This window comes from Urocampus carinirostris, chromosome 4, assembly GCF_059441175.1.
Source record: "Urocampus carinirostris isolate Australia breed hairy pipefish chromosome 4, RoL_Ucar_1.0, whole genome shotgun sequence".
NCBI lineage: Eukaryota > Metazoa > Chordata > Actinopteri > Syngnathiformes > Syngnathidae > Urocampus > Urocampus carinirostris.
Genome location: NC_142352.1, coordinates 1,495,491 through 1,512,899, shown reverse-complemented (window position 1 = coordinate 1,512,899; position 17,409 = coordinate 1,495,491). Strand labels below are relative to the sequence as shown.

General features: G+C 40.5%; 1 protein-coding gene across 1 annotated transcript in view; it reads right to left on the bottom strand.

Moving 5' to 3' along the window:
* mmp15b (matrix metallopeptidase 15b) overlaps window positions 1-17,409 on the bottom strand; it is a 45,333-nt gene that overhangs the window by 25,401 nt on the left and 2,523 nt on the right. Inside the window, exons 2-4 of the mRNA XM_088333454.1 lie at window positions 11,892-12,040; window positions 9,532-9,654; window positions 6,257-6,564 (exon numbers count right to left, since the gene is read on the bottom strand). Coding sequence (XP_088189580.1) covers window positions 6,257-6,564; window positions 9,532-9,654; window positions 11,892-12,040 — 580 coding nt within the window. The remainder of the gene's footprint in view (window positions 1-6,256; window positions 6,565-9,531; window positions 9,655-11,891; window positions 12,041-17,409) is intronic.

Sequence of the window (17,409 nt, the reverse complement as noted above, 5' to 3'; positions counted from 1 at the left end):
GCGGGCACAGATGATCCAAATCGGTAATCGTGACACAATGTTACTGAACAATTAGTCAGTATCTCGCCAAATACTCATTTAGGCTTTCCTATGGTTTCCTTCTCTAGCCACTCACGTCGCTGATTGAAAATGTCAATCTTTTACTGGCTTAAGAGCGGATTCATGTGGTCTCCTCGCAGTCCACTGAATAAATAAAGCTGCTTCATTTCCTAATTGAGTGTTTCCTGTGGACATGAAGAGCGTCCCATTGTTTCCCAGGGGCACTCTCCTCAAAAACCCCTCCACCCATTTAGTGACAGTCGTCTCTTCTGTCCTCTTATCTCCAAAGACACAAAGGACAGGACGGCCGAGCTTAACCCCTTGAACCCCCCCCTCTTCTAAGTGGGAGTTTGTGGCCCCCCACTTAAGATTACGGCCACAAAGTGCAGACAAAGGAGTGTCTCCTTGGGAACGACTCCACTGAGTTGGAACACACAAAAAAGTTTTTATTCTTCCCTGAACGTTTTTTGCAATCAAATGCTAGCAAAGAGTGTAGCATGGGCATCTTAACATGGGACAACAGCTTAAGGGTAGGTCTAGCCTTTTCCAAAAGTGACCAGTTTACAGCCATAAAAAAGTTTGCAAATGTGTACTTTACTTTGGCCATTTTCTAAGACATTGTGAAAGAGTTGTAAATGTTTGACTTCTTTTTCCAGATGTCAGTGTTTTTTGGCCCAGATTTTAATACATATTGAGTCCATAATTGTGCACACTTAATAATGGTGCGTAAAAATGGACCCCGAGGTGTATTTTTCGCACGTGTTTTTTGGCTTTGATTTTAATACACATCGAATAATCGGCCGTCTCGGATTTACCAATAAAGGCTAATGCAAGCTGTGGGCCGTAAAAGAAAGCCTGCTATTGGGCGAGAGTGGTGTCAATCAGAAGGAGAGTGGATAACAGCCATATTACGAGTCTGTTTATGAAGTGATTAGAACTAGGAACATCTGATAATGCACAAATGCTTTTAGGCGGATTTTTTCATCATATTATTGAGATAGAACACACAATCAAATGCTAGCAAAAGAGTGTAGCATGGGCATCTTAGTCGGAAAACAGCTAGGACAATAACTTGAGGGTAGGTCGAGCCTTTTCCAAAAGTGACCGGTTTACAGCCATTAAAAAGTTTGCAAATGTGTATTTTACTTTGGCCATTTTTTAAGACATTGTGAAAGAGTTGTAAATGTTTGACTTATTTTTCCAGACGTGAGTCCATAATTGTGCACACTTAATAATGGTGCGTAAAAATCGACCCCAAGTTGTATTTTTCGCACGTGTTTTTTGGCTCTGATTTTAATACACATCGAATAATCGGCCGTCTCGGTTTTACCAATAAAGGCTAGTGCAAGCTGATGGCTGTAAAAGAAAGGCTGCTATTGGCCGAGAGTGGTGTCAATGAAAAGGTCAGAGGCTAACGACCATATCAGGAATAGTTTAACAAGTCTGTTTATTTGTGAACGAATATTAGGGGAAATGAAAAGACTGGAACTAAGAACATCTGATGATGCGGAAATGCTTTTAGGTGGATTTTTTCATCTTTCGGCATTACGGTGTGTGTTTCGGAGTTAATATTTTACACGGTTGGATTCACTAAACGTTCCAGGAAGTTAATACTCAATGTTTGTGGGCATTCAACTCATTTGATGACTGCCAGTGGACGTAGGGAATCCAATTGAATCCATCTAACCTATATGTCGAGTCACCTCGACTTTCCACTTTTTTTCCACTGTGTCTTTCTCTAGCCACACATGTTAACCACATGGCAGCAGGCTATGGCTCTCAGGTAGCCGCAATTGTGTCAATCGCCTTCCACAGCTGCTCATCCAAGCAGATTTCATGGCCTGGTGATTTCTTTCCCCACTGTTTCCTTCTCTAGCCACTCATGTGAGCCCCTTTGCTGTTGTTGTTAACTGCTACTGCTTTGTCTTTTAATGTCACTCAACTTCCACAGCTGCTCATGCAATCAAATGTTGCTAAAATTCCGTGATTCAGGCCTCTGGTGCATTTTTCTCTATTGTTTCCTTCTCTAGCCACTCGACTGCAGACCAGGGCTCGCCACTAGCTGCTATTGTTATCGTTCGCTGCTCCTGCTTTGTCCTTGAGTATCGATCGTGTTCCACAGCTGCTCATGCAAGCCAAAGTTGGGTAAAGAGATTCATGCATCCTGGACTTTATTTTCTTCTGTTTCTTTCTCTAGCCAGTCATATTATCAACTATTTTACACGGTTGGATTCACTAAACGGTGCAGGAGGTAATGACTCCGTGTTTGTGGACACTCAACTCATTTGATGACTGCCAGGGGACGTAGACAGAGGAGTGTCTCCTTGAGAACGACTCCACTGGAAGTCTTTAAACGCAGCGGCTGGCTTCTCTGATCTCGAGGTAAACAAGAGAAGGACCACTCCGGACAGGAAAAATTGGTTGCGCGTTCGAACCTTGCTTCTCCACAATTTGTTTTTCTTTGGTCGATAAAGGGAAACGTCGACGTTGACCAGAGCCGATCGGTTCCAGGAACAATAGAAGGCTTTGGAGCAGGAACTCAAAGAAACACCCACACTTTGGAATAAAATGGCTTTTGTGTTTCGATTGTTACTCGTAGTAACAATTCTCGGCACTGATTATCCACAGGGGGTGAAATAGATACTCACACTTCTCTAGTATGGATAAGTCGCCTTTGAGTCAATGAGTTAACTGAGTTAATGAGTGACGGAAGGGCCAATATCAGACTGAATTTGGAGCTACTGTTGAGCTAGCAGTGAAACTCAAACTTTTAGGTTTTCATGTTATTTTTATCAGCGCTAATTCTAAACAGTAATGAAGAAAATACTCACACTTGTATTGATAAACTGTTTATGAGTTAATTGAGTTAATGAGTGTACAAAATGACCAATAGAAAATGGGACTTTGAAGCTCAAAGTTTAGCTACTATTGAGCTAGCACATTAAATCTAACTTGTGTGTTTGTGTTTTTGTCACTCGTCGTTCTTATTATTAGTAATGCTAAGATAAATCAAAAATAACAAAGAAAAAACTTAGACTTCACTCCAATGGATACCCTGAGTTAATGAGTGAACGGAATGGCCAATAGCAATCAAAGACTGAATATGGATCTACTGTTGAGCTAGCAGTGTAACTCAAACTTTTAGGTTTTCATGTTATTTTTATCAACGCTAATTCTAAACAGTAATGAAGAAAATACACACACTTGTGTGGATAAACTGTTTATGAGTTAATTGAGTTAATTAGTGTACATATGACCAAAATAAATTGGGACTTTGAAGCTTAAAGTTTAGCTACTGTTTAGCTAGCACATTAATTCTAACTTTGGTGTGTTTGTGTGTTACTTGTCGCTCTTATTATTTTCTTAGTAATGTTAACATAATTCAACAATATCTATCTATCTATCTATCTATCTATCTATCTAGACATCTATCTATCTATCTATCTAGACATCTATCTAGACATCTATCTAGACATCTATCTATCTACCTACCTACCTACCTTGGCAATATCCCTAAATAGGGGTGACCGACAGCAAGACAAACACATACAATAACAAAGAAAATAAAAAGGAACAAAATAGCAAAAAAAACACACACAAACATTTTTGGACCATGGCCAACCCAATTGCCCAAACACCCAAAGAAGTTTGGCACCTCTGCACCTAAGTCGGTCATGCTTTCGTCCCTCCAGATGAAACGGTACACCAGAAAGCGGCCATGTCACTCGGGTCAGGGTGACGCAACACACTCTTCTGTTCGACAGCAGGGCCCGACAGCTTTCACTGGTTTACCCCTGCCGCATCATAGAACGCGTCAAAACATCCCACTATCCTTTCACAATCATTCCTATCACCAACGAGAGCTCTCGCTTCCACTAGATTTCGACCTCTTTCCTGCAGTGCAGTCATAACACCATCCATCCACGTCAATAGCAACCTTCCTCTTGGTCTCCTTCCGTTGACTTCTGCTCTGTAGATCCTCTTCAACCTTCGCTCCTCATCCATCCTCTCCATGTGTCCGAACCAACAAAGTACTTTCTTATCCACACGCTTGCTCAGTTCCACGACTACTCCAGTTCTCATCTCATCTCATTAGCTACACTGCTTATCCTCAGTAGGGTCGCGGGGGTGCTGGAGCCCATCCCAGCAATCATCGGGCAGTGGGCAGGGGACACCCTGAACTGGTTGCCACCCAATCGCAGGGCACACGAGGACAGACAACTCACTCGCTCAGTCACACCTAGGGACAATTTGGACCGGCCAATTCACCTGAAATGCATGTTTTTGGAATGTGGGAGGAAACCGGAGTGCCCGGAGGAAACCCACGCAAGCACGGGGAGAACATACAAACTCCGCACAGGAAGTCTGGAGCTGGATTTGAACCCACGCAGGAGGTTCCCAAGACATGAACTGTGCCGCACTACTCCAGTTCTGTCTCTCACAATTTCATTTCTTAATCTTTCCAATCTTGTCACTCCTAACATACTCCTCAAACACTTCTCAAATCTGTTTTTAGGCTCCAAATCTCTGCACTATACAACACAGTCGGCACAATCACACTCTCATACAGTCCCCTCTCAACATTCATACTCATACTCTTGTTGCTCATCACTCTCCTCAGAGCACCCAAGACCTTGCTTCCTTGATTGACTCTGTGCAATACCTCGCACTCCATTCCAACAACTGCAGCCACATCACAGCCCAAGCACCTAGAGCTTTCAACTTCTTCCAGCACCTGTCCATGCAAACTTATTTCTAACGCCACGCCCACTCCATCAAGTGAACACTTCATCGCCTTACTCTTGTCAACATTCACACATAACTTATGCCTATCACATACTCTTCCAAACTCCATGACCAACCTTCTCAAAGTTTCCTCAGAATCAGCCACAAGCGCTGTGTCATCTGCAAAAAACAACTAACTTACCTGCCACACAGTTCCCCTGTTATCGATCATCTCTACACTTCTGCCAGATACTCTTGGATTCACCTCTCTCTCCACACCGTCCATGTACACATTAAACAGCCATGGTAACATCACACACCCCTGTCTCACACCAGTCAACACAGGGAACCACTCACTTGGCTCACTCCCTACTCTTACACATGCTCTGCTGTTCACATAAAAACTCTTCAATGCTTCCAACAACTTTCCACCCACTCCATATATCACCATCACTTGCCACAACGCCTCTCTATCAACTCTGTCATACGCCTTTTCCAAGTCAATGAAAGCCAAATAAACATCTTTACCTTTTGCAAAATATTTCTCACACACCTGTCCTCTTCCTTTCCTGAAACCACTCTGCTCCTCCATCACCACCTCATCCGTTCTTCCTCTCACTCTCTTAATCAAGACTCTTCCATACAGCTTACCCGGCAGACAACAAACTGATAAAATTCAACAATAACAAGAAAAAACTTCACTCCTATGGCTACGCTGATTTTGAGTTAATGAGTTAACTGAGTTAATGAGTGAACAGAATGGCTAATATCCTTCAAAGACCGAATTTGGAGCGACTGTTGAGCTGGCAGAGTAACTTCCATCAAAGTGCTTTGATTGCTAGATATGCATTAGCTTCTAGCATCACTTTAGCTGTCAATAACGGGGCGGCAGTGGCTGAGGAGGTAGAGCGCTCGTCTTGGGATCAAAAGATCGCAGTTCGAATCCCGGCTCCTCCGTGTTACATGTCGAAGTGTCCTTGGGTAAGACACTGAACCCCTAACGCCCCCAATAAGCCGGTTAGCGCCTTACATGGCTGCACGGCCGCTTTTGGGAAATGTGAAGCACATTGTAAAGCGCTTTGGGAAGTCTTCATTGACTTGAAAAGCGCTATATAAATGCAAATCATTTCATTTCAATTTTCAGTTCAATAATATATTTTTTGTAGTTTATGCTAGTTTCACAGAGTTAACTATTAATACCTTGTCTAGCAGCTAATATATTTGCATCGATTCTAAAAGTCCAACCACACAAATTTTGATAAAACTCTTAACTAGGAACTAAGAACATCAGATGATGCGGAAATGCTTTTAGGCGGATTTTTTCATCTGTCGGCATTACAGTGTGTGTTCCGACTGCCTACGTTGCAAATTTTGCGCGTTTGAAATAAAACCCTGCGGGATTTTATACTTCAAGAAAACTCGTTTGGAAACCCGCAAACGCGTCGCAAAAAGGGTCCTAAAACCGAGACGCCGTTGTCTTTCAGAGACCGACCTTGAACGTTGTGGTTGCCGATGGTCCAGGGTTCGTCGGAGTCGAAATGCGTGTCCCCTCCCATGCCGGGACCGGGAAAGTAAGCGTGGGCCAGGAAGCCCCCCTCGCCGTCGAAGGGGGAGCTGTCGCCGTGGTAACCGGAGGCGAAGAAGAGCATGATGTCGGGCTCCTTGCGTCGGCCATATTTGATTTCCTGGTAGGGGATCTCGGCGAAGGTGAGCGGCGTTACGCTCTCCCACACCCGGAAGGCCTGCCGGATGGCCGCGAAGGAGTTGTACTCGCCGATCTTGGGGGTGTAGTTCTGGATGCTGAAATAGAACACATATCTGAGCAATCAGATAGATAGATAGATAGATAGATAGATAGATAGATAGATAGATAGATAGATAGATAGATAGATAGATAGATAGATAGATAGATAGATAGATAGATAGATAGATAGATAGATAGATAGATAGATAGATAGATAGATAGATAGATAGATAGATAGATAGGTAGATAGATAGATAGATAGATAGATAGATAGATAGATAGATAGATAGATGTCTAGATAGATAGATAGATAGATCTAGATGGGTAGATCTTTAGTTCAATCTAGATAGATAGAAAGATCTAGATAGATAGATAGATAGATAGATAGATAGATAGATAGATAGATAGATCTTTAGTTAGATCTAGATAGATAGATAGATAGATAGATAGATAGATAGATAGATAGATCTTTAGTTAAATCTAGATAGATAGATAGATAGATAGATAGATCTAGATGGATAGATCTTTAGTTAAATCTAAATAGATAGATGGATAGATAGATGTCTAAATAGATAGATGTCTAAATAGATAGATAGATAGATAGATAGATAGATAGATAGATAGATAGATAGATAGATAGATAGATAGATAGATAGATAGATAGATAGATAGATAGATAGATAGATAGATAGATAGATAGATAGATAGATCTAGATGGATAGATCTTTAGTTAAATCTAGATAGATAGATGGATAGATAGATGTCTAAATAGATATATGTCTAAATAGATAGATGTCTAAATAGATAGATAGATAGATAGAAAGATAGATAGATAGATAGATAGATAGATATATAGATAGATAGATAGATAGATAGATAGATAAACCTGACAACAAGTCACATTTTGCTGAGTTTACAGTTTAAGGATTTTCTAGCTTCAATTTTGAAAATCGCTAGGATCAAAACTAATTATTCTTAACTGCAATCAATAAACAAATCTGCCTCTAGGTGTTACTTGTGCTCCACCATAAATCTTTTTTTCTCTGAAGGATGCTAGAATTTCCTACACCGATAAAAAAATGTGTTAGTACTTTGAGTTCTTTGAGTTCTGATATGAATTACTAATCCCAAGAAAATGGATTCAAAATAGCACACACAAATTATCAACACGAAGAATTAATGATGGGGGGAAAAGGGGGGAGGGGAAGGCTCCGGATATTATGGGAGTATGCGAACACGCCAAAAGTCTAGAAGTTACTAGCACAAAAATTATAGGCGATTTGGGGATATTCCCTTGTAGGGAAAAAAAGCTAATTCCCAAGGACCGGCAAACATGGTGTTAAATCTGAAACCGTCCTCTCAATTGTTGTTGAGATATTTGGTCTCGTGCTCTGGATGGTCGCAATGTATGACCCACGGAGGGAGTGCAGGCTTGGTGCGGCCGTCATGCGAGACTAACCAACCACCCAACCAACCAACCAACCAACCAGTCAGAAAAAAAAGAAACCGGCTATCGCTAAGCCAATTCTTTTTAAATGGACCAGGGATACTCGATCAGATCACGCCTCGATGGGCATGGTCTCAGATATATGATACTCTCAGTATCAGGTGACGGTGTTTGAGGTTGCTAAACTTGTTAGATAGCCAAAGAAGTGGGAAATTTGCCTAAAGTTCTGTACTTGAGAATGTCCCTCCAATTGACATAATCACGTACGGTGAGAACATTATTTTATCAATACATAGCCTGGTCCATGACACTTGGATGTTTTAATTATGTTCAAAACTTCTCGTTTTCAGATTTCATTATGGTACATGGTTTGGGAACTGCCAAAAATAGGACGCAGTCGCCCCATCCATTCCAAAGTTCTGAGTTACTTGGAAGTCAATTTTGTGCTGGGCTTATTTGCTCTAAAATGGCAATGCTAAATTATATTTCTTATATTTGTATATTTGTTTGAATAAAATGACTAATGTATCTTTTGTGACATAATACTAACATTTTGGGGGTTATTTAGTCGGTTGCACGGTACAGAAATGTATTTAGTAACCATTTTTAGAGGAAGTACAATGGTGGCAACAAGACCACTAGACCTCTTTGATTTTTACCTTATTTCATTTGTTTTTTCTTTTTTGTTTCCTTTTTCCTAGCTTCATACTATTTTTTGCTTTTTCTTCCTTTGTTCTCTAGATTCCCCTTTTATGTTATTTGTTACTTCCTTTTCTCTTCTTCTTTTTCCCCTGTTTTTCCTTTTTTGCCTTTCCCTTTTTTCCTCTTTTTCTGTATTTTTTTTCTTGTGTTTTTACCTTATTTCATTTGTTTTTTTCTTTTTTGTTTCCTTTTTCCTAGCTTCATACTATTTTTTGCTTTTTCTTCCTTTGTTCTCTAGATTCCCCTTTTATGTTATTTGTTACTTCCTTTTCTCTTCTTCTTTTTCCCCTGTTTTTCCTTTTTTGCCTTTCCCTTTTTTCCTCTTTTTCTGTATTTTTTTTCTTGTGTTTTTTGTCCATTTATTTCGCCTTATTTTTCTCCTTTTTCTGTCATTTTGTGACTAATGTTACGTGGATGAAGGCGACATAAACAATCTGAAGAGCCTTTTAGGAGCCAAAAAAGCCGGCTCTTTTTATAAAGCTGAGCCAAAAGAGCCATGTCTCTGTAAAGAGACCGAACCTTGCACAGCAACATTGATATAGGCACGTTAGTAAAAAAATCCTTTAGCTACCTGTCTTAATGATAAAAAAAAAATACAATTATAATTTGTTTTTTCAAAAACAAATTACTCCACCGACCCCGGCTCCTACCCACCCGCCGCCTTTCTCTCACAATAATCCGAGTCCAAGCGCACACATACTTTCATTTACTCAATCTCGTGCTGGCATTGACCTAAAAATAGCGCGCTTAAAACACCGAAGAAGAAACCGGCGTGGTTTTTGCCTGCTGTATTTTGGACAGATTTGCTGAAAGGGTCTTGCCAGCTTAGAGGGAACATGAGTTGCGGCGATACGAAAGGATTTCGATCGGTCACCTGTATGTGAGCTGGTTCTTGTTCCACTTGTGTCCGGTGATCGCGTAGCGTTTCCGCCTCACGTTGGTTTTGATCTGGCCTCCGAACTTGTCAGGGACACCGCAACGGGGTCTTTTCATTGCGCTTCGAGACAAAAAAACAACAAAACAATGTAGATCTTGCTAGAATCCTAGTGCAGTAGGTGAAAACATCAAAGCGTACAGGGAGTGCCGTTTGCAGTGTTTTACGGAAATGTGACTCGTAGAGCTACCCAGCTACCAGGCTTCAGCGCTTTCAGGACAGACAGAGACACAAAAGCTAAACTACAACACAGCACCCTGAGGCCATCCTGTTAATCTGTTAAACACAAGGATACTGCTGGAAGTGTGAATTTACCTACAAGAATGAATGAAGTATCTATCTATCTATATCTAGACATCTATCGATTTATCTATCTAGACATCTATTGATCTATCTATCTATCCATCTATCTATCTCTATCCATCTATCTCTCTATCTATCCATCTATCCATCTATCTATCTATCTATATCTAACTAAAGATCTATCTATCCATCTATCTAGACATATATCGATCTATCTCTATCCATCTATCTATATCTAACTAAAGATCTATCTATCTATCTATCTATCTCTATCCATCTATCTATCTATCCATCATCTATCTCTATATCTATCTCTATATCTATCTATCTATCTATCTATCTATCATCTATCTCTATCCATTTATCTATATCTAACTAAAGATCTAGATCTATCTATCTATCTATCCCTATCCATCTATCTATCTATCTATATCCATCTATCTATCCATCCATCTATCTCTATCCATCTATCTCTATCCATCTCTATCTAACTAAAGATCTATCTATCTATCTATCTATCTATCTATCTATCATCTATCTCTATCCATTTATCTATATCTAACTAAAGATCTAGATCTATCTATCTATCTATCCCTATCCATCTATCTATCTATCCCTATCCATCTATCTATCTATCTATATCCATCTATCTATCTATATCCATCTATCTATCCATCCATCTATCTCTATCCATCTCTATCTAACTAAAGATCTATCTATCTATCTATCTATCTATCTATCCATCGATCTCTCTATCTATCTATCTATCTATCTATCTCTATCCATTTATCTATATCTAACTAAAGATCTAGATCTATCTATCTATCTATCCCTATCCATCTATCTATCTATCTATCTATATCCATCTATCTATCTATATCCATCTATCTATCCATCCATCTATCTCTATCCATCTCTATCTAACTAAAGATCTATCTATCTATCTATCTATCTATCTATCTATCTATCCATCTATATCTATCTATATCTAACTAAAGATCTATCTATCCATCTATCTAGACATATATCGATCTATCTCTATCCATCTATCTATATCTAACTAAAGATCTATCTATCTATCTATCTATCTATCTATCTATCTATCTATCTATCTATCTATCTATCCGATCGATCGGTTAGATAGATAGATGATCTATCTATATCTCACTAAAGATCTATCCATCTATCTAGACAGCTATCTAAACATCTATGTAGACATCTATCTATCTATCTCCATGTACACTTGCAGCTAGCCTTTGTACTTCACCACTGGCTCTCTGACTGGGCTCTCAACCGATGGATTTTCTCACCCTACTAGAATCTTGGTGCTCTTAAGAGTTTAGTGGAAACAAAAACAATACATCTGCAGCTAGCACTACTAGTACTACAACACTAGTTCTCAAACCGTAGATTTTTCTAGAATCATGGTGTACTAATGTGTTCCGTGGCAAATGAAACCCTACACTTGCACTATACCATCGGCTATTGAGTTGGGTTTTAAATCAGTAGATTTTCTAATCTTGTTAGAATCATGGTGTGTCATGACTACCGATGGCCCCCTGCCCATATTTAAACCCTCGTCTTTCTGTCACCCGTTGTCAGTCCGTCTGCGAACCTCAGTGTACTCTAGGCAAGCTTTTTCGACCCTGACGCCCACCTGTTTTTGCTCGCGTCAGTCTCTCCGGCTTCGACCAGTTTTTTTGATCCGGGCCACGTCTACTCTACTCTCCTGGCTTTCGACTTGTTTCCGATCCCGACCATGTTTTTTGCTCTCCTGTCCCGGCGACTGATCCGTTTTTTCCGTTCCCAACACCCGAAATCCCACTTCCGCATTCAGTGCGACCTGCTTCCCGCGTCCAGCAATCACCGGATCGTGGGGGCAACCCTTTCCTTTCTCCCAATAAAACTGAGAGAAACGTAACACAAGTGGGTCCTGTCTCCGTTCTGGTCTCGACATGGTGTACTCATGCATGAAGTGGCAGACAAAAAACGCCTACCTGATGGTTTCTTGGTCCATTTGTCCGGTGACTTCCAGGCCGTAGAAGCGCTGCATGTCGCTAATAGCGTTAGCCAGGATCTGCGTGGAGCGCATGGTGGACATCTGTCGGCTAGCTTGAGGCAGGTAGCCGTACATCCTCAGCCAAGACTGCACGAGACAAAAGGAGACATTTCAGAACCAGGTGAACGTTTGCCACTCGTTTCCTAATTACCCCTCTCCCTATTAGAGCACTTCATTCTCAGTCACCTTTTGTCAGTCCGTCAGCGAACCTCAGCGCACTTTTGACTCTGGCTTTTGTTTTGTTCCCGACTTGTTCTTGTATCCTGTTTCCTGTATCGATCCCTGATCCACGCTCCGTTCTCCTGTCTCGGCTACCCGTATTCTGCCTGATTCCGCCCCCTGTTTCCCGTATCGATCCCAACCATGCTTCGTTCTCCCGTCCCGGCTACCCGACTTGTTCCTGTACACGATTACATTTCGTTCTCCCGTCCCGGCTACCCAACTTGTTCTGTCTTCATTGACTTGAAAAGCGCTATAGAAATGCAGACCATTTACCATTTATCATCTTTATTATCCTCAAAACGTTTGGAGGCTGACTCCCTATTGGTGTGTGTGTGTGTGTGTGTGTGTGTGTGTGTGTGTGTGTGTGTGTGTGTGTGTGTGTGTGTGTGTGTGTGTGTGTGTGTGTGAATGGGTAAGAGTAAAGCACATTGTAAAGCGCTTTGGGAGGTCTTCATTGACTTGAAAAGCGCTATAGAAATGCAGACCATTTACCATTTAGCATCTTGATTATCTTCAAAACGTTTGGAGACTGACTCCCTATTGGTGTGTGGGTGTGGGTGTGAATGGGTAGGTGTAAAACACATTGTAAAGCGCTTTGGGAGGTCTTCATTGACTTAAAAAGCGCTATAGAAATGCAGACCATTTACCATTTAGCATCTTGATTATCCTCAAAATGTTTGGAGGCTGACTCCCTATTGGCGTGTGAGCGTGTGTGTGAATGGGGAAGTGTGAAGCACATAGTAAAGCTCTTCAGTGACTTGAAACGCGCTATAGAAATGCAAACCATTTACCATTTACCATTCATGGCGTCGCTCCCTATTTAACCCATGTAATGGGATTACACGCAAAGAGTACTGTATGCATACTGGGTTACTCGTTTTGTCACATGAAAAGGATTCATTGGATCGCTCCAGATATTCCTATATTCCTTCTCCAATCGGGTCGCAGCAATTCATCGGACGTTTATGAAGCGATGCATTTCCGAGATGGGGAGGACCGTCTGCGTGCGGACGCGTGAGTCGTGGGGGTCGAAAAAGGAAACGGGATCTTTTGAATCCCAGCTGTTGCGTGGAAACGCGATCGCTCCAAAAGGGAGACATCGTGAGTAAACGGGAGACACGCCCATCTGCGCAATGCCTAGAGTTGCCGATTCAACCCCGTGTTGACACAGCCACTCCTCACAAGAGTCGGATTGTCTCTCGACTTTTTCTGTCCCGCGTCAGCAAAATTTCCTGGTCTTAGATGACATGGCGACAAAACACCAGGAGTGTTGTCACCCGTTCTCACTAAAAGGGTCCGGCGAAGTACGTGAAAGCGGGAAGTCCGATCGAGGAAGCTGAACTGAACCTGACCCCGACACACCTCCGGATAAGCGAGCGACACAACCGTACGTGTGCATCAGAATCTGAGAGTAAATGAGACACGGGGAACTCCATAAAACGGGTCTATCCATTAAAAGCTATAAACAGTCTTTGCTAATGGTTAAGTAGCACTATGCAGGAATACATCCGGACACAAGACAGGAACGGAAACAGGACCCAATAGCGTTCATTTTACTCAGTTTTTAGCTGATGGCAAGAACGCAGAAGTGACACTTTCCTGTCGAGAGAGGGTCATCGTAGGCAACGGGAAAACAGGTCGATGGCCGGGACAAGGGAGCAAAACAGAAACAGTCCCAGAAAAAGGTCGGCAACAGGTATCAGGCATGAAACAGGGCAAAACAGGTCGATTGCCGGGACGGAGGAACAAAACAGAAACGGGTCCAGAAAAGAGGTCGGCAACAGGTATCAGGCAGGAAACAGGGCAAAACAATTCGATGGCCAGGACAGAGAAGCAAAAGCAGAAACGGGTCCGGAAACAGGTCGGCAACAGGTCGGCAACAGGTATCAGGCAAGAAACGGGGCAAAACAGGGCGATGGCCGGGCACGAGAAGCAAAACAGAAACCGTCCAGAAAAAGGTCGGCAACAGGTATCAAGCAGGAAACAGGGCAAAACAGGTCGATGGCCGGGACGGAGGAGCAAAAGCAGAAACGGTCCAGAAAAAGGTCGGCAACAGGTATCAGGCATGAAAACAGGGCAGGATAGTGTCGGAGAGTACAAAAGCTTGCCTAGCCGAGAGCGTAGGTTTGCAGACTGTCTGACAGCTTCCTTTTAGAAGACGGGGGTTTAAAACGAGTTCAACAGCAAATCGGATCCCGTGGCTGATCATGACAAACACAGGTTAACCACATTTACTCCAAAGATGAACACACTGCTAAATTGTTGTTCCACGAGAACAACGCATGAGTTTGTAGCTTCATTTTTTTTAGTTTATCTTGCCCTCGCTTGTAATATTGTTGATCTACATAAAGACACCTAAACATGAATGCTAACCGGCTAACGTTCACAAGGAATGCTAACCGTCCAAACTATCTTCTTTTTTTCTGTCACGGAAGGAAACAAAAGCCCCCGACCGGCAGCTGCTCGTGATCCCGAAACGCCCCGTGGGAGAAAGAGAAAGCCGCTTCCACTTCCTTAAACTGGAGAGGCTGGGAAAAGAGAAGCGCTACTGTCACTGAAAACCGCAACAGTCAAAAACAAACCTTGCCATGGTAACTAAATGAGTAAAGAGACAACTCAATAACAAAAAGCTAGATAGCTAGCTAGGAAGGAAGACAAAATTTAGCTTGATAAATAACAAAAAGGTCAAGTGTTAGCTAGATAGCATGTAATAAATGTAAAATGCTAGCTGCATAGCTTGCTTAATAGCTAAAAAATAGCTTGACACTTAGCTAGAAAAGTAAACGGGTAAAAAAATGAAACAGGAGCTAGATAGCTAGCTAAAACAGTAAAAAGCTAACTAAAGAGCCGGATAGAAAGCTAAAAACAAAGGTAGACAGAAAGGACGCCAAAGTTTAGCTTGATAAATAACAAAAAGGCCAAGTGTTAGCTAGATAGCATGCAATAAATGTAAAACGCTAGCTGCATAGCTAGCTTAATAGCTAAAAATTGGCCCAACCTTTAGCTAGAAAAGTAAACGAATAGAAAAACTAAATAGGAGCTAGATAGCTAGCTAAAAGAGTAAAAAGCCATCTAAATAGTTGGATAGGAAGCTAAAAGCAAAGCTAGATAGCTAGCTAAAAGAGTAAAAAGCCATCTAAATAGTTGGATAGGAAGCTAAAAGCAAAGCTAGATAGCTAGCTACAAACCAGGCACAAAATTTAGCCAGATAACTAACAAAAAAATGTCAAATGTTAGCTGGATAGCATACAATAAATGTAATAAGCTAGCTGCATAGCTTGCTTAATGGCTAGCTGAACCCTGAACCAGAAAAGTAAACAAATAGAAAAACTAAATAGGAGCTAAATAGCTAGCTAAAAGAGTAAAAAGCCATCTAAATAGCTGGACAGGAAGCTAAAAACAAAGCTAAATAGCTAGCTACAAACCAGGCACAAAATTTTGCCTGATTACTAACAAAAAAAGGTCAAGTGTTAGCTAGATAGCATGCAATAAATTTAAAAGGCTAGCTTGCTTAGTGGCTAGCTTGCCACTTACTTCGAAAAGTAAGCAGGTAAAAAAATGAAATAGGAGCTAGATAGCTAGCTAAAAGAGTAAAAAGCTAACTCAATAGCCAGACAGAAAGCTAAAAACAAAGCTCGACAGCTAGCCAGAAAGGAGGACAAAATTTAGCTCGATAAATAACAAAAAAGGTCAAGTGTTAGCTAGATAGCATGCAGTAAATGTAAAAACCTAGCTGCATAGCTTGATTAGTGGCTAGCTTGACACTTAGTTAGAAAAGTAAGCAGGTAAAAAATGAAATAGGAGCTAGATAGCTAGCTAAAAGAGTAAAAAGCTAACTCAATAGCCAGATAAAAAAGCTAAAAACAAAGCTAAAAGGCTAGCCAGAAAGGAGGCCAACATTTAGCTTGATAATTAACAAATAAAACATAACATTTTAGCTAAATAACATGAAAACAATGTAAAAAGCTAGCTAAATAGCTTGCTTAATAGCTAGCTTGACGATTAGCTAGAGAAGTAAACGGGTAAAAAGGCTAAACAGGAGCTAGATAGCTAGCTAAAAGAGTAAAATGCTAACTATATAGCCAGATAGATAGCTAAAAAGCTAGCTAGCTAGCTAGGAAGAATGACAAAATTTTGCTTGCTAAATAACAAAAAGGTCATATTTTTTTATCTCTCTGTCTCTCTCTTTCTTTCTTTCTAACTTTCTTTCTCTTTCCTAATTTTTTTACTCTCCTTTTTCTTTCTCTAGTTCTCTCGACTTCTTTCTTTTGCCATATTTTTTCGTTTTCTCGCTTTCTTTCTTTTTTACTCTCTTACTTTCTCTTTCCCCATTTTTTATTCTCCTTTTTCTTTCTCCAGTTCTCTCGAGTTCTTTCTTTCGCCATATTTCTTAGTTCTCTCGCTTTCTTTCGTTTTTCTCTTTCTTTCTTTTTCCTCATTATTAGCTCTCTTTTTTCTCTCGTTCACTCACTTTCTTTCTTTCTCCATATTTTTTATCTCTTTCTCTCTCTTTCTTTCTCATTTTCTTCCTCTTTCCTGATTTTTGACTCTTCCTTTTTCTTTCTCTAGTTCTTTCGAGTTCTTTCTTTCACCATATTTTTTAGTTCACTCGCTTTCTTTCTTTTTTTCTCTCTTTCTTTTTCCCCATTATTAGCTCTCTTTTTTATCTGGTTCTCTCTCTTTTTTTCTTTTTTTCTCTCTTTCTTTCTTTTTCTTTATTAATAGCTCTGTCTTTTTCTTTCTCTAGTTCTCTCGAGTTCTTTCTTTCGCCATATTTTTTTAGTTCTCTTGCTTTCTTTCTTTTTTTCTCTCTTTCTTTTTCCCCATTATTTGCTTTCTTTTTTATCTGGTTCTCTCGCTTTTTTCTTTTTCTCTCTCTTTCTCCTTATTATTAGCTCTGTCTTTTTCTTTCTCTGGTTCTCTTGAGTTCTTTCTTTTGCCATATTTTTTAGTTCTCTTGCTTTCTTTCTTTCTCTTTCTTTTTCCCCATTATTAGCTCTCTTTTTTATCTGGTTCTCTCGCTTTTTTGCTTTTTTCTCTCTTTCTTTCTTTTTCCTTATTATTAACTCTGTCTTTTTATTTTTCTAGTTCTCTCAAGTTCTTTCTTTCGCCATATTTTTTTAGTTCTTTTGCTTTCTTTCTTTTTTTTCTCTCTTTCTTTTTCCCCATTATTTGCTCTCTTTTTTATCTGGTTCTCTCGCTTTTTTTCTCTCTTTCTTTCTTTTTCCTTATTA